This window comes from Phycodurus eques, chromosome 11 (assembly GCF_024500275.1).
Source record: "Phycodurus eques isolate BA_2022a chromosome 11, UOR_Pequ_1.1, whole genome shotgun sequence".
Taxonomy (NCBI): domain Eukaryota; kingdom Metazoa; phylum Chordata; class Actinopteri; order Syngnathiformes; family Syngnathidae; genus Phycodurus; species Phycodurus eques.
In genome coordinates this window covers 12,305,543-12,326,803 of record NC_084535.1, presented here as the reverse complement: position 1 = coordinate 12,326,803, position 21,261 = coordinate 12,305,543, and the positions used below count along the sequence as shown (strand labels likewise).

The window sequence follows — 21,261 nt, the reverse complement described above, 5'->3', positions numbered from 1 at the left end:
TGTTACCAACAGAGTAACAGACATATACAGGTGATGCTTTTGTTTTGACAGCCTATAAATTGCTATTTTTCTCCATGCGTGATCACCTCAACCTCTTTCAAGATCTTTTCAAAACCTCCCTGCAGGATTTGTGTGGCAGTTTAATATTACTAATTGTTTCCTACACCAAAGATGAGCGCAATATGCAAAACGTAATTTGCGAGGACTGTATTGCATCGTGAATTACAGCTCATCAATGCCTTGTCAAACAATTACCACGATTACTCAACACAACAGCAAGGTCAAGCAATTTTTTCAGGCGCTTTAAACATAATATTAATTAAGTCAGCAGCTACAACACCAGTGACTGTAACAATTTCACTGTGTATAGCTTCTTAAACCTGCAAACTACAAATGGTAATGTGGTGCAGAAGAGGCTCGCCAGATCAAGTGCAGTATTGTTTTAGAATACATGCAAGCAAAAAGACGTGAAAAGGTTTTGCATAGACTAAAAATGTCTGTCCTATTACATTATTTTGTTTTGTTTTTAGGAAAAAGTCAAATACTTACATCAGAACAAAAGAGGAGTAGAGATTGAAGAGCACCAAGAAAGGAACTTTTCTTACCCTTTGATCATGGACACCTTAGGAGAAAGGCGCGGACTGGAGACTGGCAAGCTGTTGCTGCTATGGCAGCTCTTTTTGATGGACAGGTCAAGGACTCCCTCTGTTATAAATGACACACAGCTCAGTTGACATTGAATGTTTATGCAGTAGAATTACACCACCCGCTACGGTTTGGTTTGACACTACCTTGTTCACTGGGCTCAGACGGGGTCTTTTTGATGGTGAGGTCAAGAGGGGCCTCTTGGTCGGCCATGAGGAGCTGGCTGAGGACGGGGTTGTGGCTGAGTGCAGGCCCCGCCCTGCTAGGTGGAGTCCCAGAAGTCACAACTTGGGTCTGCGGGCTTTGGTCAGAGCTTGGCTGAGGGGCTGAGCCACTATCCTGAGGAGAGCTGGTTTTTGAGGTATATTCGGCGGCAAACTGTCGGATCATTTTCTGGAGGATCTCTCGCGCCACTACTGGGATGTGTGGGTCAGAGAAACTTGGCACATCTGAAAGGTGAGTTATGGGGGAATGTGGTTAAGCTAATTTTGGAACGTCTTGCCAAAACAGAAAAGCAGGGCAGCCCACTAGTGGAACGGAGACTCCCTCTAGTGGTACAGGAAAGAATAACTGAATTAAATGTTTACCTCTCAAACTGTGCATGCTAATTATTTTTTTTTTTTCCAAATCCAGTACAGTACATTTGCTTAAAACTGTTCAATTATATTGAACTTTTGAGTTCAATATATTTAATCTTTTGTTTAAGTACAGTTTTCATTTAAATTTTGTGTGCAATACATTTTAATTCGATTGATAGTTAACAGCTTTTATTTTCCCTTATTTAAGCTCAGTGTTAATGTTCAAACTGTGCATTAAGTTAACAGTGGTTTACAATAATAAGTATACCTTTTAGGAATACAACCTCTGGCTTGTTATTGATGATTTTTTTTTTGTGTCAGAAATGTGTCAGAAACAGTTTAAAGCATGACAAGTACAGACAAAACACAAATGTGAAAGGAACAGCTGTGTTTCTGGTCTTTCAAAATGTGACATTACAATTGTCACCGGACAGCGGGGATATCATCATGGCTGGGATATAATAACGTTAATTACTTTTACAGCTTTAAGTGAGTGTGAAAACAGTGATAGATCACTCACCTTTATTACAGAGGACTGCATTGAGAAATTCCTCTGCTTGCCTCTCTAATTTGCTGATGGTGGTCCAATCTTTCACCTCTATAGGTTTGAGTGGATCTTGTCGACTCTCGTCGCTACTTAAGCCGATCAAGTGTTCCTGTGAAGTGTTGAAATTGTTCAAGAAAGAATGCATATGTGTGTTGTCATGTGATGATATTGACAACAATATTGAAAAAGAAACTAATAGCTTACCTTAACTTTATCTCTTCTAAAACAGCAGAACAAACAATTTTCATCAAAAGACCAATCAGACACTGCTACAGGCTCTAAATCTGTAGCCATCAAACACATGACAGGCAATTAAAAGGCGTTTCAAAAAAACAAAGTTGAGTTGGAAGGTTAAACGAAGTCCAAATGCATTCACTTCACAAATGTTAATGTATGAATTCTACTGCTAATTCAACTAAGGACAGTGCAAACACAATCACTCCTATTGTATCACATCATGTATTATTAAAATGGCAGTAGGATATTTGACTGGCTTTGCGCCATCCATAACACCAACTTGGTTGTCTCTTCAGTTGCCTTGTTAGGAAAAGTCAATGTGGAGGAGTACTGCATGGTACAGTGAACAGATTATACTTAACACAATGTCATTCATTCACTTGACGTATGTTAAGAGATGTACAAAAAGCACTGTAAGATACTTACCCTTAAATAATTGTAGGTCTTCTACCAGCTCTGTGCCAAACAGACCTTCAAGAATGCTCTCAAAACCTGAAGGGACACATGACATTTGTTTAAGAATTCCCTTAATCGGTGCCATATATACATTTTGTATCTCTCAAATGAGGGCATCTTCTCAAAAAGAAAACACTAGTGCATCATTGTTATTTTCAGTAAAAAATGTCTCATCCATCTTTTGTTTGTTTCATCTTGACAACACCTGTGTGCAAGCCCCCTGCTGCAGTTAAAATACACATTACCAGCTTTCAACCTGTGTTTTTTACTTGAACACTAACATGCTCTTCATCCTCCTGTTGCCAGGCAACTGAAGCAACTACAGAGTTAGGAAGTGAGTGCATACTGTAACACAGAAGAGAAATATGACTGCCAGGTGAAATGATCAAAACATTCTTTGCGGTCTTGTGAAGCTTCCACTGGCTGATTAGCAGCCTCGGCAGATCCAACGAAACAATCCAAAATGTGCAATTGTCGAATCATGCAGACCCAGTTGTTTAAAAAGACTGTGAAATAGTGAATAAACATGTACATACAGTATGTAACGCATGCTGACTGCTGCGAGGCCAACATAACCAAATTAAAAAGCTCTACATGCATCAAATCAAGCGCTAAAGAGGTCACATGGAGCATCTGTCCACTGAGCCGCATGTAAAATGTGTGAATTATTCCCAACTGTCTTTAAGGCTGCCATGAAAACAAACTGACAAGGAAGAAGGATAAAAAGTGACGATTCAGTAAAAGATGTACTTACAAAACACGATCCCCAAGCATCTGCTCTCTTTGCCAACTCAGTCAATTGGACCAAGCGCTGTCATGTGTTTAAAAAGCACTCTCTCTGCCTCCCTACAAATTCCCACCCACTTTTTTTTTTTTATATACAGCCAAAGCGAGCAGAGGGGGGCATGAAGTAGTGGAACACAGCCTTGCCTTTAGCTGCAGCATGAGTCTGTTTCTGGGTTACTCCACAGGACTCAGCTGAAGTCATCCAATCCTACTTCCGAAATATTTCAGAGGCAGGCCCAGAAAGTAGGTCATCCACTTTCATTTGACAGAGTGGCACCATGCCATCAAACGACTCTCCAAGAATTCAGTTTCGGGCATTTAAAAACTGTGTCACTGAGTAATGGCATGACTCTGAGGCATTATTAACGCTTTCCTACTGGCAGAGGATAGTGTGCTGGATAAAAACCTCTTAGACCAGTTCATTTTAAAGTTAAACCATTTGGGAAGCGGAAACTTGCATTTAAAAATAAATAAATGAATAAATCTAGGCAGTTACATGTGCAGCATATAAAATATTAATGGCCCGTTTGGCCTTTTCTGCAAGCTTTACAAAATAAAAGCAGAATGTAATGGCCAGTGATAAAATGCTGGTGCCTATGCCAAAATAGTGAAAAACTGCTGGTGTTGAGGGCTACTTTTTTCATTACAATATTTTTTCTAGAACAGTCCAATCTAAAAGGACCATTCACCATTTTAATGAGGCTAAGCGGAGAATTGGGACACAAGTGAGATGCTGCTACGAATATCTGCTTTGAAGTACAGTGAAGAAATTGGTGCCAGATACTACATTAAGCGCAAATACAGAAAAGTAAAAAAACCTTAAAAAAAAAACTTATAATATTGAAACTACTACTGAGGAGAATAAGGAGGGTAATTGGGTTAATAGGATAGTTATCTTCACTTCTAAAGTCCTAATTGAATTAACAGGATGTCATTAACCTTCATTAAAGGAGAGGACTTTGATCCAGAATACCTTCAAAAATCAAGTAAGTAGCTTACAATTTCTTATTGATGGTCAATTGTAACAAAACATGACTTTTGTGCATGAGTTAGAGGTTTTGTGCATGAGTTAGATGTTTTGTACATGAGTTAACTCTACTTTTTACTGTATTATTTGGTTTGACCAACAATAGAGAAATAAACATGAGGCATGGATTGATGTCTAAAAAAAAAAAAAGTTAACTGTTGAAAAACCTTGGCCAATGGGATTAACAGTTTCCAATGATTGTTGATGGTACTTAAGTCTGATCAAGGTGAGCAGTGACCAATCTGCCAAACCCTTGTCCTGACCTACATCTTTAATACCCAATTGAACCAGACGGTGACGTGGGTCAAATCCAGATTTGGTAAGGTGGCGGATTGGCTGGGATAGCATAACGTAAAAGAATCGTAATTATGGAATAGAATTTAACCTAGTCTGTAAAAAATAAAACAGGTACAGTATTTGAAAAAATGGCTTTTTTGTGTTAATTAGTGCTGTGTTACAGGATTATGTTTGAATACACTGAACTACGTAGCTGACTCGATCACAGGTCTATCCCTCTTCAAACCAGAGATCACTCAAATGCTATATTGCAGGTGAATCTGGAAACAGGAGGCATCCCACAACAGGGTAGAGCCTCGATGGAAAACAATTGGTTTGTCCCTCTGCAAACACACACCATCCCTGCCCGTAAAGCGCCATTGTTTGTTTACAGAGAACTCATCAAGGCCATTAAAATTCCTAGTGTGTGAATGTATGTAATGTTGCAGCACCCCATAGTGCTAGTACACTTATAGTGCCTACAATGTGACTGCTCCTGCTATCCCCCACATGCACACACTCACAGCTGCCAACCTACAAGAATTCACTTCCAGAACAACTTGTCCGAATTTGTCAAAATTTCCATATTTTTTAAATGTTGTCCAAACATAATCATTAATAGATTATGGCTTCAATATTTAACATTTTAATATTTTTATTACATCAACCTTGTAATGGTAGAGAGTTGCAGCCTGAATCAAAGTACCAGTATGAGATTTTGACATTGCATCACCAAAAATATCTGTCTCTATGAATTCATTCACCTTTGCCAATTCTGTTTTCAACCTTGGTAACACAAAAAAAAAAGGCAATTAAAGTAGATGAATCAGACCTCAAACGTAAAAAAACTCGTCACTATTTTGCAAACAAACAAATAGCATTGCTGATAGATTGAATTGGATAGTTTATGTATGGACAATAGTTTTGGTTTCTATTTTGTGCAATGTAAGAAGAATAAAATTATGTCTTGCATGCTATTCATATTACATATTTATATTTCCTATATCCACAATTGCTCCTGAAACAATGCAAATTTCCCCATTGTGGAACTAATACAAACGTTAACCTGCCCACGTTCTGAACTGACGTGTGCAGTGACGTACCAATTCACTTCTGATTCAGATATGGCGCCCTTATTTTATATTGATCTCTCTAGACACATTAATTGGCCTGTTATTTTGTTGTTCAGAGTTGTTACTCTCCATGAAAACCCAGTTCCAACCAGACCTCTGTGACGTGTATTGTTGCACCAAATCAGTTATTTTGATGTTTTGAGACTGCATGACTGCTTAGCAATTCGCATGGCTTTGACATTGTCTTAGCCTATCCACTCCTCGTCCTCCGTTCATGACACTTTTGTAACATGCATGGTAATAAGTAACTTATCCGCTACCATGGAGGTGAAGATCAGTGACTTACAATGCATTAACACAGGACGCAGAGAGAACTTTTCGCCACTGCAGCTTGGCAGCCGGGGGACTAATAAAATAGCACAGACCCAGCAGCTGTTCAATGTGGACGCGTCAGTAATGGATTTGGATTTGTTGGGGGGGAGGATTTGGACGCTGGATATTTTTTTCCCGGTATCCGGAACAATCAGTGTTACGGACATAACGAATCAACAGTCAGTGATTTCCATAACAAAATACGGACGTTCCGTAACATTTGGCAGCTCTGCGCACACACACTTTCTTATCTGGGTCCTACTGACTCACTGGCGTGTGACTAAATTTGAGGTCTTCTGTCTGGCATGGGGAGATACTTTACTGAAATACAAACAAGCTCTCGTTTCAGATAAAACTGTTTTTCCAAAATAATTTGTCTTAAGGCGGCACGGTGGACGACTGGTTAGAGCGTCTGCCTCACAGTTCTGCGGACTGGGGTTCAATCCCCAGGCCCGCCTGTGTGGAGTTTGCCTGTTCTCCCCGTGCCTGCGTGGGTTTTCTCCGGGCACTCCGGTTTCCTCCCACATCCCAAAAACATGCATGGTAGGTTAATTGACAACTCTAAATTGCCCGTAGGTGAGAATGTGAGTGCGAATGGTTGTTTGTTTGTATGTGCCCTGCGATTGGCTGGCAACCAGTTCAGGGTGTACCCCGCCTCCTGCTCGATGATAGCTGGGATAGGCTCCAGCACGCCCGCGACCCTAGTGAGGAGAAGCGGCTCAGAAAATGGACGGATGAATGGATGCTCAAGTACATGTTGATGTACAAATTTAAGATTACAACTAAATTTGCCTAATTTCTTTTCTTTTTTGTTTTGGCCTCGAAATTCAGCCAGGCCCATCTCCACCTGCACCTGCTGCCTGCTGCAAGCTGTGCCACATGAATAGCATCCTCTCCTTTAAGCACTCTCATTCTGGAACTGACTAAAATCATTGTCTGTCTGTTTCACTTCATTTTTCACTATTACCAACTTCAAAGGCTAATCCCAAATGCATCCTCCAGGAAAATATTAAGTACAATATTTTTCTGTTGTTATTGGCCATTTTTTTATTTGAAGTTAGTTCTTTCTGTGTTGTGACATAATCCCTAACATCGCTCCATCGCTTAATGCATTTAACATTAACATCCGTAAACTAATGGGTTAATTGTAGGCACGTTTCCTAATTAATACAAGATGTACTACCGGACGACGCTAGTGAGGATAAGCGGTACATAAAATGGATGGATGGATGTACTAGCGGACCAGCTCTTGCCGCCGATGTTACGTGTGCGTCGCGGTTCCGCTGGGACTACAACCAGGGCCACGACCTGCAGCACCTCGACACGAAAATACAATAGACCAGTGCTGCAAATACAACACTGGCTGATCAGATGAGCAAAAATGTTGCTTAAACGTAAGAGTAGCAATAGAGGATGTCCACTCCAGAGATGGGTAGAGTAGCCAAACTGTTACTTGACAATAATGTGACTCAAGTAAAAAAAATAATGCTCCAAAAAACATACCCAAGAGTAAAAGGTACACAGTGAAATAATTACTCAAGTGCTGAGTAAATAGCACCAACAATAAAAATAAAAAATAAAAAAATAAAAAACCTTCCAATAACTGCACGGTGTTTTCTCAAGCTATAAGTGAGCTGAAATGTCCACGTTTAGGCAGACAGTGCCACACAAATACTACAATACATGAAAGCTCTTGTTTTTGTTCGTCTAAATGTAAACAAGAGTAGCGCGCCGTTGCCTTCATGGTAACGATGACCTTCCAAAATGGTGGCTATTTATGCACGATGATCAGCCGGGCTGGTTTATCTAGTGTTAATACCTATGCCCGGGAAGCCCAATAGAAGACGTATGAGGTCTTTTTTCATTTGATTGGTGAACGAGACTTAAACTTTCACTAGCGCTTAAATTAGATTGCCGCAAACAGCGCCCAATGCGGAAGTTGAAGTCATAGTTTTGCGCACGAAATAGTTGATAAATAAGCAATCATTGATAAATAAAAGTAGCGATCGACATTTAAATCATTGTAACGGAGTAAATGTACCGTTGCCGCTAGCTGTCAGCGTTCAAGGAGTACGAAACAGCCTATGGCGACAGTGACTGTGACCCCCCCCCCTCACATCCCCCCACCCAGGACAAACTTATCGGATCCATACGATTCCCGTAAATGCCCTATTTTGAGTTCAAAACGGCGAATTTCACTGAAAGGCGACTGATTTGCACATATGTGGAAGGGGGATTCCCCCATCTGTGGTCCCGTCTCAAGGTTTTCTTTTCCCCCCCTAATGGGGTTTTGAGCTTTCCCTTGCCATATTTTAGACTTTAGATTAGGGGATGTCGTCAATCATTGCCAACTGTGGCCCTGTTAAGCCCTTTGAGACTCTTTTGTGATTAAGGACTATACAAATAAACTTGAATTGATATTTCAGAGGCTGTTGGCAATGATCGCCACCCATTCATTGACTGCACTCGTGTATTTTGACTCTCTGCGATTTGCTTTTTAGTCATAGCTACATATGAAATTATAAATATGGTTACGTATTTGTAAAACACAAAGTGGAATCTTGCAGACACGCGGATCGGCACCTGTGGATATACCTATTGGCAGGTTTTCTTTTTTTTTTCAAATTTTGTAATTTTTTTTGTCATTTATCTTTTTCCACCAAGCCCAAAAACACTTATTGACGGTATACCCCCCCCCCCCCTTATTCGTGATGTTAATAACAAAGCTAACAAAAACTAAACATGCTTCACTCCGTACCTTGATCTGTGTGTAACATAACATGATTTCTTCATTATATTCTTCACGTTTTTTTCCAAATTATATCAGACACTAGTGATTCAGTAACTTGTGTAAAATGTGTCCAAAATAAACCCAACAAGTATGACATCCTTGAAGATAGTCTTTGCGAAAATGTGTTTTTATCATGATAAGCTACGCTCCCGCTTTCCCCATTTATGGCCCGCCCTTCTGCTCCTCTTGCGCTGCAAAAGGGCGTACAGTGCTGCATCAACCCCCACTCAGCCCATCCCCCACTCAAACTACTGTACACATACAGTGCAATAACTCAGGCTCTCGCAGGAAAGGAGCTCCCTCTGCTCAAATTAGTGTGCAGTACAGCCAAAACATACCCTGCTAAACCTGTCATGCTTGCCTTTCCTCGCAAAACACTTCAACAACAATGAAGGTTTTAATCTTTAAAGACCATAAAGGCATCATGTTTTATAAATGGCCCACTATTCAGATTGTGAGTGTTAAGTTTTGCATGTCACTGAGATAACAGAGCAACATTCCACTACATTAAAGATAAAAATGAGGATGAGATGGGGAGGGAAGACAGATTTGCATGAATTAGCTTAGCAACACAGCATGACTATGTTATTCCTAAACTAGTCCATCACAGAGACCAATCAGCTACAAAGCATGTGATTGAAGCCTTTAGGCTAGCCACAAAATCTGGAGGTTATCTGGCAATCCTAGATTATATGCAGATTTACGCAAAACTGTGTGTTACACACAGTGTTCCTTGCAAGTACTGTACAGTAGATGGATCAGCTTTAATAGCAGGCAATGAGCTGGCAGTTTTGTGAGACACTATTAAAGCTGATCCATCTACAGTGCACAAATACTTAACGTGATCTGATGCTAACAGAAGCTCAAATGGTGCAACGCTGCACAAACTTGAAAAGAAATGAGTCGTCAAACATGAAAAAATGTGTACAGCTGAGAAAAGCAAGCCACGGAAAAGCAATACCAAGACCATTAATAGATGTAAAAACTATGCTGTATTTCAATTTGGGGGGGAATGTTGGCCAAAAGCACATCACTGGGGCCCATTGTAAAAGACACATTTTGAATTATAAATAAGGCAATCTGCCCGAGGTTAATATTTGCTTTTTGGTATTTGTGTGGGCAAATCAATGACCCTATGCATCCACTCGTCAAAAAGCATAATATACTGACATTCCAGTACGCATTTTTCCAAATCCGAAGCGAGGGTGCATGTTCAGGCACACTGTTTGCATCTGGGGGCTGCTGAGCCATGAACGCATGTACAAGCAAACATGCAAACAATTGTTGCTCCTGTTTCATGGGACAATTGCCCTTGTCTCGGAGTCTGTGGTTATACTGCACACAATAAATACACTAATACAAAATGTCCATTTGACCACGAGCAGGGTGGTGGTGTCGGCGTGCAGCCCTCTCCACCAAAAAGCCAAACAAAAGTATGTCCTTGTTGTCGTGGACACATAAGGTCTTTCTACAGGCAACAGGGTGATGCTTTTGTCATGTACTCTGGAGCTTCACAATTGCAGGCTAAACACAAGCGGGATTGTCAATCATAAAAGGGGGGTATGACGTGACAAACAACTATTATGTCTTCTTTTTGTGTGTTCAGTGGTGATCACACAGCTAACCAAATGGTCTTTTGTTCTTGATAAGTCCACAGTGAGAGCTCACCTGGTAATAGTGGTCACTGATACACTTCACATGTGAAGCCTAAAAGTTATCCAAACAATCTCCCAGGGTACAGTACACCAGAGTACACTTCCAGGAGAAGTCTTGTGCAAACAATCTATTATTTTCAATAGTCACTTAACCTACAATGTTATAGATAACCAAAGACAACCATGTTTTACCAGATATAATAGATGGCAATACAGTGGCAATCTTCTGTTTGGAAGTAACTCTGTCTCTACAGGCAGATCGGTGCAGCGTCTGCAGTGATGAGGACTTTGTATCAGTCCGTTTTGGTGAAGAAGGAGCTAAGCCGAAAGGCGAAGCTCTCAATTTACTGGTCGATCTATGTTCCTACCCTCACTTATGGTGACGAGCTGTGGGTCGTGATCGAAAGAACAAGATCCCGGATATAAGCGGCCGAAATGAGTTTCCTCCGCAGGGAGTCCGGGCTCTCCCTTAGAGATATCGTGAGAAGCTCAGTCATCCGCGAGGGGCTCAGAGTAGGGCCACTGCTCCTCCGCATTGACAGGAGCCAGATGAGGTGGCTCAGGCATATGATTAGGATGCCTCCTGGACACCTTCCCAGTGAGCTCCCACCGGGAGGAGACCCCGGGGACGAGCCAGGACACGCTGGAGAGACTATGTCGCTGGGCTAAGTGACAATGAGTTAAGTGAGGCTGTTGCTGTGAGGATTCTGCATTGACCAACCGAGACAGGTCCTGAGGGGAACCACTACCCCGCATCTACTTGTGACCCTTCATTTAATAAAAGGGACTCTCATGCTGTTCAAACTAACATTTAACAGAATCATATCATGTGATTCATGTTGCCCACTTGGCATACACTGGAGTCTGGTCATCCTGGAAGGAGTATCCCTCCATCAGTGATCCCTTTCCAAGGTTCCTTCCTTTTTTTTTTTTTACAGCCCGGGGCGTTCTAGACTAGGGGATGTCCTTGATTTTTGTCAACCATGGGCCTTAAGACCCTTTTGTGATTTTGTGAAGGGCTACATAAATAAACTTGCCTTGACTTCTGGACTGGATTTTTGTTGTTGCTCTTGTAGTTTTTTGTTTTTTTCAAAAGCTCAATAAATACATTCTTAAAATCAGTATGATTACCTCCCTGAAATATATATTAATGAGGACTCGAACAGCAAAGTCAAAAACCTTCTTTGGATATATAATACATAGTGTGTGTATTTCAACAGGGACAATGCATGGTGGCCACTGTACATGAGACTAATGTACTGTGACATTTTGAGATCAGCGTCATCATAAGACGCCTGAGTGAATCTTTACCACTGTGGTTTTTACCATTTGTGCTATAATCAACATTCACACATATTTAAGTGATGACGTTAGTTGACATAAACAAGGATGTGATGGGAATTATTGCTCATATGAAGGGTTGATCAGTGAATCATAAAGCGAACCATGTGACTTATGAGTCAAAGCTTGACTACATACAGCACATATTAGAAGCTGCTGTGTTTAAGGAAAATCTAATTGAAAAATTTGCATCCAGTTTTAGCTAGCCATTGTGTTGTCTGTTAGTAATAGTAAAAAAAAAATTGAAAAGCTATTTTCATGAAAGATGGTGACAACATGCTTTGTGGGCCAGACAGGGCTGTAGGTTCTATAATTATAAATTCCAAGATTCAAGATACTGGACAAATGTACTTCAATAAGTAATAACAGGTGGAAGACATAATTCATCTATGAAAGTTGCATTCACAAGCCGTGTAGAAGCTTCATTAACTTGGGTTTGCACCGGCATTTAAGCAGATTTAAACATTATAACAATTTACACTTCATTTATGTACCTATTGAACTACTTAAGTGTCATGTTATGGCAACATATGAATTACTTTGACAAATTCCCAGGGAGGAACCCAGTTTCTAATTTGGGCATTGAGCTCAAACCCTGCCTTAGAGAATGTAGTGTCAAAGAAAATATCCAGAGAGCAGCATTTCCTGGGAGAAAATGTCTTGCTGATGATAAAGGTCAGAGGAGAATAACCAGACTAGTACGATCTGATGGAAAGGCAAAAGTAACAAACAACATCTTGCTACAACCCAAAAAAACAAAAGATGGGCAACAAGAGCAAAAGACCACACGGGGCCTACAACTTCCAAAAACTCTACCAAGAAGAGATTAAGAATTCAATTCGGACAGACTTTCTAAAATGGGACGGGAGAAGACTTGGGGGGGAAAAAATGATAATGCTTGCACATTTGGATAGTGAGGTAAGAATTTTAAATAAACCGCATTAAACCATAAATCCATCTTGCCTTGTATGAACTATTTAGGCAAATGATGTAATGGTGTGGTTTTGTTGATGAATTAAACATCACTTAAAAAGGAGTAAAACCATTCTGAGCTTGTGATAACATCCATCGCTTAATGAACACAATGTACAAAGTATGGCATTTGGTAAATTTTACCCTTGGTCTAAACCACTTGAATTAGAGGGTTTCAAACACTTGGTCCCTTTTAGCTATCCAGGCAAACTTGGAGTAATTAGTCTACATCTATGCACCTCTGTGAACGTTCCAAGACAAGTTCATAACGTGCCTTTGGTTCTTACAAGCCTTAGCTGCAGTTTTGCTTAACCTGTGCTAGGTGAACACAAAATTGTCCAGATTCACTTCGCCTTGCTTTTTTTTGGGCCTCATGAGACATAGGTGAGAAGGCAAACCAAATCCTTATTTAATGAGCTCGCAGTGTGAACACAAAAAGAGCCAGGTCCCTTTTCTGTTGGTTCACTTTAAGAAAGCGTTAGTATTTACAGTTCCATTTTGCAGGTCAGAATCAGTTGTGAATTTGGGTAATTTTTCGACTTTGTTTTGTTTTTCACATGGTTTTTATAAATAAATAAATAAATGCAACAAAGTAGAATTTGAAATGGACTAAAAAGGTGCTAATGTGAAAAGCACCCATAGATAGGATTACTGTACTGTATGAACATGGTTCAAGTGACACGAGGCAGATTTCTTTGCTCCCCAGTGACACAAATCAGATATGGGTCATGGCAGTGAAAATTAAATAAAATAAATACATATAGATGGGAATCGGGCCTTTACGAAATGTGCGTACAAATCAGTTACTATATCGACTATTGCAACTGCAGTGCAAAGAAACTGATGGGATTTGCCCCGTTTTAAATTTCCCTCACGGGATGCATCTACAGAATCTGTCATTACGAGCATTACAGCTTTAATACACGCTAACGTGTGACAAACACACACTGCACAAACAACATCAATAAGGGTAGTTTACATGTTAAAAAAAATAAAAACAACTGCAGTCAATGGAAAAACTACAGTGAAAGTACAGCTTGCTTAAATGATAAAAGACCGCTGTTTGCAATTACCTGCATTGTTACCTGAATTGTTGATGATGTGTAGTCGTGCATTTGGGGCATCTGTGCTGGGGTTATTTCAGCGGTGTTCAGTAAATGCCAACACACTTGAAAATGCTTGTCAATAGACAGTTTGAAAAAAAATTATATTAGCACTCGGCCTAGATTTACACTGCAAGGTTCAAGTGACATTTCAGATTGTTTTGTTCACAAGTGGCACAATTCACATAATACTGTATGTGTCATCGCAGTGTAAAGAGGAAAAAACGCATAGAATTGGAATCAGAATCAGGCCTCCTCCAACTGTGGATAAAAATTGGATATGCAAAAGGATATCTGCCTTTGCAAGTGCAGCATAAACACAAAGATCAGCTATACCCAGTCAATAAAAATACACCATTTGGTTATTTACAGGTACATCTCAATAAATTAGAATATGGTAGAAAAGTCAATTTATTTCAAAACTCCTAAATTATATATATTAATTAAACACTTGGGAAAACACTTCAGAGAGCAAATTCCTGCCTAATTTCGACACTAAAAAATATTTTCATTGTTTCTTGATTGCTATGTAAAGTTTCTAGAGGTGGTGAATATTGGGTTTTCATTTGCTATGAGCTAAAACCATCAAAATTATCCATATATATTAAACAAAATTAAGAAATATTTCACTCTGAGTGTATTTAGTAGTGTGTAGTACGCTATAATATTGGTTTCACTTTTCGAATTGAATTACCAAACTAAATGAAGCTTTTGACACTATTCTAATTTATTGCAATGCACCTGTATAAAGACTCGCAGCTTCCTAAACAATAAAAACACTGTAGATCTAAACTACAGCAAATGCACAGACAAACAGATACAGTCTAAATATGCTACAGGAGGTTACCCTGATTTACATCAATTGGGGGGAGAGTCACCACAGGCGAAGTAAAAAATTAATATTTCTATTATTTATGTACCGTGGAACCTCGGTTCGGAAACGGCCCTGTTGACGACCAAATCGGTTTGCAAATCTTGCTTATGACTGCTTTTGCTTTATTTTTGTTTTGTTTTTTTATATCAGAAAGGATGGGGACATGCAAAAAGCCACCCGACCCGCCTGGTTGTGTTTGTTCTGCGGAACGAAGGAGTGCTGTTGTGCGTTTCGATTTTAGTTCCATTTGTAGAGGATCTAATTTATTGTCCAGTCAGCGAACGCTGGAGAAGTAGATGGATAGGAGCAGCGCTTTTTAGGAGTTACCTTTTAGCTGAGTTGTTAGTCCGCCTCGAGAACCGCGTTTCTGTGTCCGATTACGCCGCCTCCGCTTACTCCTCTGTCAGCTTTGTTACATTAGCCCACTGTTTCGTAGGCCACTGGGTCTTGCCAAGCGCTGCGCTCTGAGGGTACTTTACACTCACAAGTGTCATAGTACAAAACCCAAAGTCACTATGGTCGTAATTTCAGTAAGTGCTGGCGATCATATACTAATTTACTTTGGATATTCATTATTTTTGGCGTCGTAGGCAAATAATGTTGGTCTAAAGATCCATGACTATCACAAGCCAATGCATCAGCAGCCGCTGGCGACGAACGTAACACCTAATGAGATGGCTCGTTCTCGGTCCAGTTTTTTTCCATATCGGATCGATCAGTGTGACGCCATTTTTTCCACAATATCGGTCGATAATTACCGGTCCTGACAGTTATCGTGCATCCCTGACCATGAAACACATTTCCAACACAACTGCAAGCGGTAATGGCATCATCAAGTATTGGTGTCGGCGAGTGGTCGAATGTATGTACTTGTACTTACATTCGTATTTTGTCTGAAACAAGTGGGTCTTTAGTGGTCCGCAAAAAAAGTATTTCGAGGGCCGGATCTGGCCCCCTGGCCTTGAATTTGACATCGGGTTTTTAAAGGTTCAAGGTTCTACTTGTAGATGAGACATGTGGGCTAACCCTGACCACAAGACTAGAATGGATACTGCACAGCTATGCAACTCATGAATATAAATACAGTATTATTCTACATTTGCAGGCTTTTAAGAGACGAATTCATCGGAATATGTTGAGGGTGTTTAGTGGAGCAGGTCGGTCCAAAGCGGAAGCTCCCCCACTCACTTCCTCAATGTGGTCAAGGAGGACGGAATAGGTCGTTTAAAAAGCGCAATGTTTATACAAATTAAACACGTAACGAGCAGTCGAGTACTACTGTACCATCGTTAATAATACACGGGAGCACGCATTTGATTTAAAGAACCGAGAGTCTGCCGTTTGGCCGATGCGGTGCATAATTCCTGTGACACTCCCTTTAAGGCGAGCAGGGCGCCCTTTAAACAAACTACAAATACACTCGGCCCCTGGTTAAAGTGTTTAAATCCCTCCGCGAACGCTAAAAACAGCGAGGAAACAGTAACGCGGAGCAAGCTATAACATTCACCATCGACTCCGAATGAGGATAACAGTTAGGGACAAACAAACAAAAAAAAAAAAAAAAAAAAAAAAGTCCCTCGGAGATGCCCCGATGTGAGTTGGGTAATAGCTGATTATTTACACCGAACCCGCTCGTACAAACGCCGAATTCAACTCGTTAAATCGTTTTTGGTGTCGCTGGCTCGGTTCTTACCTACACAGTGGATGAGTTTGTGTCGCCATGAGTCAAGTTCTTGCCGAAAGCCGCGCCTGTCGATGGAGCATTGCTGCCTTTTACACTGACTCGCCATTTTCTGTCGTTCTTCTCCGGCGGCGGGCACCCGCACGCCGAGAGGAAGCTCTGGTCGCGTGAACGCGCGCGTCGTGCGACGTGCTCTGTCAGTGTGTGTTGAGGGAACTCCCTTTACAGTACACTTCTCACACACTCCACTCAAAATATACTGTACACTCAAATTGTTGTATTGTATTGTATTGTAGACACTAAATAGAATATGCCAGTTGTTCTCAAACCTCTCAAACTTTTATACCAAGTACCACTAAAAAATACTTGGCTCTCTATGTACCACCATAATGGCCAACATTGAAATACAGTAGCGGAGTAGGGCTAAAGTGTTCATCAAAAGTTTGACAACAGTTTCATCATCAACATCATCGGAGTGAAAAAAAAGTAATGGCAATGACTATTTTGACAAAGTAAAGTAGTAGAAAGTACAGAATGTGTTTTCAAATGTAGGGAGTAAATGTGAAAAATCTTTAGAAAAATAAATACTCAAGTGGAGATACCTGAAAAATCTACTTGTGCAAAAACTGTACTGTATTTACTTCATTAGTACTTTGTTACTTCCCAGCATTACTGACAGAACACATGAAACAACCTACAGATTCCCAAATTGCACTTAACGTCATCGGGTAGTGTTTAAATTCAACAATAATAAATAATAAAAATATTACATGTTGTATAGTTTAGTTGGCCTGTACTGACTCTTCACCCAATTTGTTTGAATGAGGGTAACCTCTTTGGAAGTTCCACTCTGTACCATTACCAAAGTAGTACAGTATGGTACATGTTGACCTACATATCATGTAGTACACATATTTTACTTGTTTTACAATCCCAATTCCAATGAAGTTGGGACGTTGTGTTAAACATAAATAAAAACAGAATACAATGATTTGCAAATCATGTTCAACCTATATTTAATTGAATACACTACAAAGATAAGATATTTAATGTTCAAACAGAAAAACTTTATTGTTTTTAGCAAATAATCATTAACGTAGAATTTTATGGCTGCAACACGTTCCAAAAAATCTGGGACAGGGTCATGTTTACCACTGTGTTATGTCACCTTTTCTTTTAACAACATTCAATAAACGTTTGGGAACTGAGGACACTAATTGTTGAAGCTTTGAAGGTGGAATTCTTTTCCATTCTTGCTTGAGAACAGCTTCAGCTGTTCAACAGTCCGGGATCTCCGTTGTCGTATTTTACGCTTCATAATGGGCCACACATTTTCAATGGGAGACAGGTCTGGACTGCAGTCAGGCCAGTCTAGTACCCGCACTCTTTTACTACGAAGCCACGCTGTTGTAACACGTACAGAATGTGGTTTGGCATTGTCTTGTTGAAATTAGCAGGGATGTCCATGAAAAAGACGTTGCTTGGATGGCAGCATATGTTTCTCCAAAACCTGTATGTACCTTTCAGCATTAATGGTGCCTTCACAGATGTGTAAGTTACCCATGCTATTGGCACTAACACAGCCCCATTCCATCACAGATGCTGGATTTTGAATTTTGCATCCATAACAGTCCGGATGGTTCTTTTTCTCTTTGGGCCGGAGGACACGACGTCCACAATTTCCAAAAACAATTTGAAATGTGGACTCGTCGGACCACAGAACACTTTTCCACTTTGCATCAGTCCATCTTAGATGAGCTTGGGCCCAGAGAAGCCGGCAGCGTTTCTGTCCGTTGTTGATAAATGGCTTTCGCTTTGCATGGTAGAGTTTTAAGTTGCACCTACGGATGTCGCGCCGAACTGTATTTACTGACATTGGTTTTCTGAAGTGTTCCTGAGCCCATGTGGTGATATCCTTTACACATTGATGTCGGTTTTTGATGCAGTGCCGCCTGAGGGATCGAAGGTCACGGGCATTCAATGTTGGTTTTGGGCCTTGCCGCTTACATGCAGTGATTTCTCCAGATTCTCTGAACCTTTTGATGATATTATGGACCGTAGATGATGAATTCCCTAAATTCCTTGCAATTGTACCTTGAGGAACATTGTCCTTAAACTGTTCGACTATTTTCTCACGCACTTGTTCACAAAGAGGTGAACCTCGCCCCATCTTTGCTTGTGAATGACTGAGCAATTCAGGGAAGCTCCATTTATACCCAATCATGGCATCCACCTGTTCCCAATTAGCCTGTTCACCTGTGTGATGTTCCAAACAGGTGTTTGATGAGCATTCCTCAACTTTCTCAGTCTTTTTTGCCACCTGTCCCAGTTTTTTTGGAACGTGTTGCAGCCATAAAATTCTAAGTTCATGATTATTTGCTAAAAACAATAAGTTTTTATCAGTTTGAACATTAAATATCTTGTCTTTGTAGTGTATTCAATTAAATATAGGTTGAGCATGATTTGCAAATCATTGTATTCTGTTTTTATTTATGTTTAACACAATGTCCCAACTTCATTGGAATTGGGGTTGTAATTTGCTGGCAAAACCACAAAGACTTTTCGTAGTGTTTTCACTAGAATGTTTTAAAAAAAATTTAAATTGAAGATGCTTTTAATAGGGCAGCGATTATGTTATATGTTTGACGTGTATTACACTTGTATTAGCGGTGGAGTGACCTAATTTGTAGTTTATAAAACCAGGACAACAATTCAAACGTTTTGTTTTATCCAACAACAAACAGCCTCAGAATAATATATTATTATTTATCATTGATAACTGAGAGGTCATAATGAAGCCACACAGGATCGTTTATCACTGCCTTATCATCTTTACACAGACTGATTACACAACTATAATAAAGCGCGACTTAATCACAAGCAAGCTGCTCTCTGGAATAATTGCTCCCAGCAGATGAATATGATGTGAAACAGACATGGACTGCAGATGTGTTTGAATGCTAAAATTGTCCTCATTCAAGAGATGCAACGTGAGGAGATTAAGTGAATTAAATTTATATAATGGTTGGCCAGTATATTTTACTGTTGTATGTCATATATGTTTAGGGTTCCTACTTATGGTAGCCGTTCATAGCAAGGAACCACTTTTGGTCATTTAAGTTAAAATGGACACCACTTCCTTCACTGTGTGTCGTTCCCCAGCTAATCAAAAAAAAAAAAAAAAAAAAAAAAAAGGAATTACATGACAAAGTTTAATTTTACAGTACATCCATGTATTTTCTATAGCTCTTGTCATCATTAGGGTTGTGGGTGACTTAGAGCATATCCCAGCATAGCACAAATTTGTTTTCAGTCAATTGCAGGGCACATACACAAGACAACCATTCACACTCACATGTATGGACCATTTTGAGTCTTTAATGAACGAAATATGCATGTTCTTTGGAATGTGATGGAAGCCAAAGTACCCTGAGAGAAAACAAACAAACAAACAAAAAACATGCAAGCACCACACTGGAGGGTCGGAGCTGAGATTCAAAACCCAGAACGATGATGCAGACACCCAAGCTACTCGACCAACCGCGCTGCCCCACATTATTTCTTGTAATTATAAATACCTTCATAACATATTTAGCATGTAAAAAGTATGTGGTTTTTTTTCGACATGATACAAATATAAAAAGTAAAAAACAAAAATTCAATTAACAACAGACTCTTTTCTGTTTTTCCAAATCTTGCACAACAATCTTCTTCTTTTCCTTTCGGCTTGTCCCGTTAGGGGTCGCCACAGCGCGTCATCCTTTTCCATGTAAGCCTATCTCCTGCATCCTCCTCTCGAACACCAACTGCCATCATGTCTTCCCTCACGACATCCATCAACTTTCTCTTTGGTCTTCCTCGAGCTCTCTTGCCTGGCAGCTCCATCCTCATCATCCTTCTTCCAATATACTCACTATTTCTCCTCTGGACGTGTCCAAACCATTGAAGTCTGCGCTCTCTAACTTTGTCTCCAAAACATCGAACCTTGGCTGTCCCTCTGATGAGCTCATTTCTAATTTTATCCAACCTGGTCACTCCAAGAGCGAACAAATCTTGCACAACAATAATAACACAAAATAAAATGGAATTTGGAATTTATGAAGTAATTTAGTGAGCGAGAATGAAGGATTACAAGATTTGTGATTCTCACCTTATTTTATTTTCCTGTTTCTTTTATATTCATTTGGACAGGTTAGAAATTGTATTAATAAATCTCTTTATGTCTTCTGATGAATATACTGTATATCTAGTAACTCCGGTAAGGCATGGATTGTTAATGGCCGCCTGTTTGTGTACCATATCCTTAAGATAAATAATTTTAAAATACATTAATGTTACACGTCTTTTATTTTGATAAAATATGCAGGCCCACATAGATAGGCGGGCTACAGCCTGCACTGGTCACCGGTCAATCGCAGGGCACATACTTAATAAACACAAACAACCCTCACATTCATAACTGCATAATTTAAAGTCTCCAGTGAAGCTAAGAAACATGCTTTTGGAATGAAAACCCATGTAATTATAGAGAGAACATGCAAACGCCACACAGAAATGCCTTGAGCCCGGGATTCGAACCCTCAACCTCATAATTGTGAGGTGGATATGCTATTGAATCATGTTAAATTATATATGGGTTCCTATTATATATGTGCTTTCATAATCCTAAAATATTTGGCAACTCGCCCATATATATGCCTATTATCATAATTAACCATCCTGGAAGCTGTTTTATGGTGCAATCTAATCAGACTTTATTCAAAGTGTTCCAATCTTTACACATGACATAATAAATGTAGCCTGAAGGATATTAAAGTACAGGCTGCATTGCCGCTGTAATGGAGCAG

General features: G+C 39.9%; 1 protein-coding gene across 4 annotated transcripts in view; it reads right to left on the bottom strand.

The window, feature by feature from the left end:
- Positions 1–16,547, bottom strand: part of wu:fc17b08 (ligand-dependent corepressor) — a 30,834-nt gene extending 14,287 nt beyond the window's left edge. For 2 of the 4 annotated variants that reach the window (XM_061690357.1, XM_061690360.1), the window contains exons 1-6: positions 16,427–16,547; positions 2,434–2,499; positions 1,975–2,054; positions 1,744–1,879; positions 792–1,094; positions 606–705 (exon numbers count right to left, since the gene is read on the bottom strand). In XM_061690357.1, coding sequence (XP_061546341.1) covers positions 606–705; positions 792–1,094; positions 1,744–1,879; positions 1,975–2,054; positions 2,434–2,499; positions 16,427–16,523 — 782 coding nt within the window. In that variant the 5' untranslated portion in view covers positions 16,524–16,547. The remainder of the gene's footprint in view (positions 1–605; positions 706–791; positions 1,095–1,743; positions 1,880–1,974; positions 2,055–2,433; positions 2,500–16,426) is intronic. The other 2 variants (XM_061690358.1, XM_061690359.1) reach the window with 2 other exon arrangements.
- Positions 16,548–21,261: the final 4,714 nt, after the last annotated feature.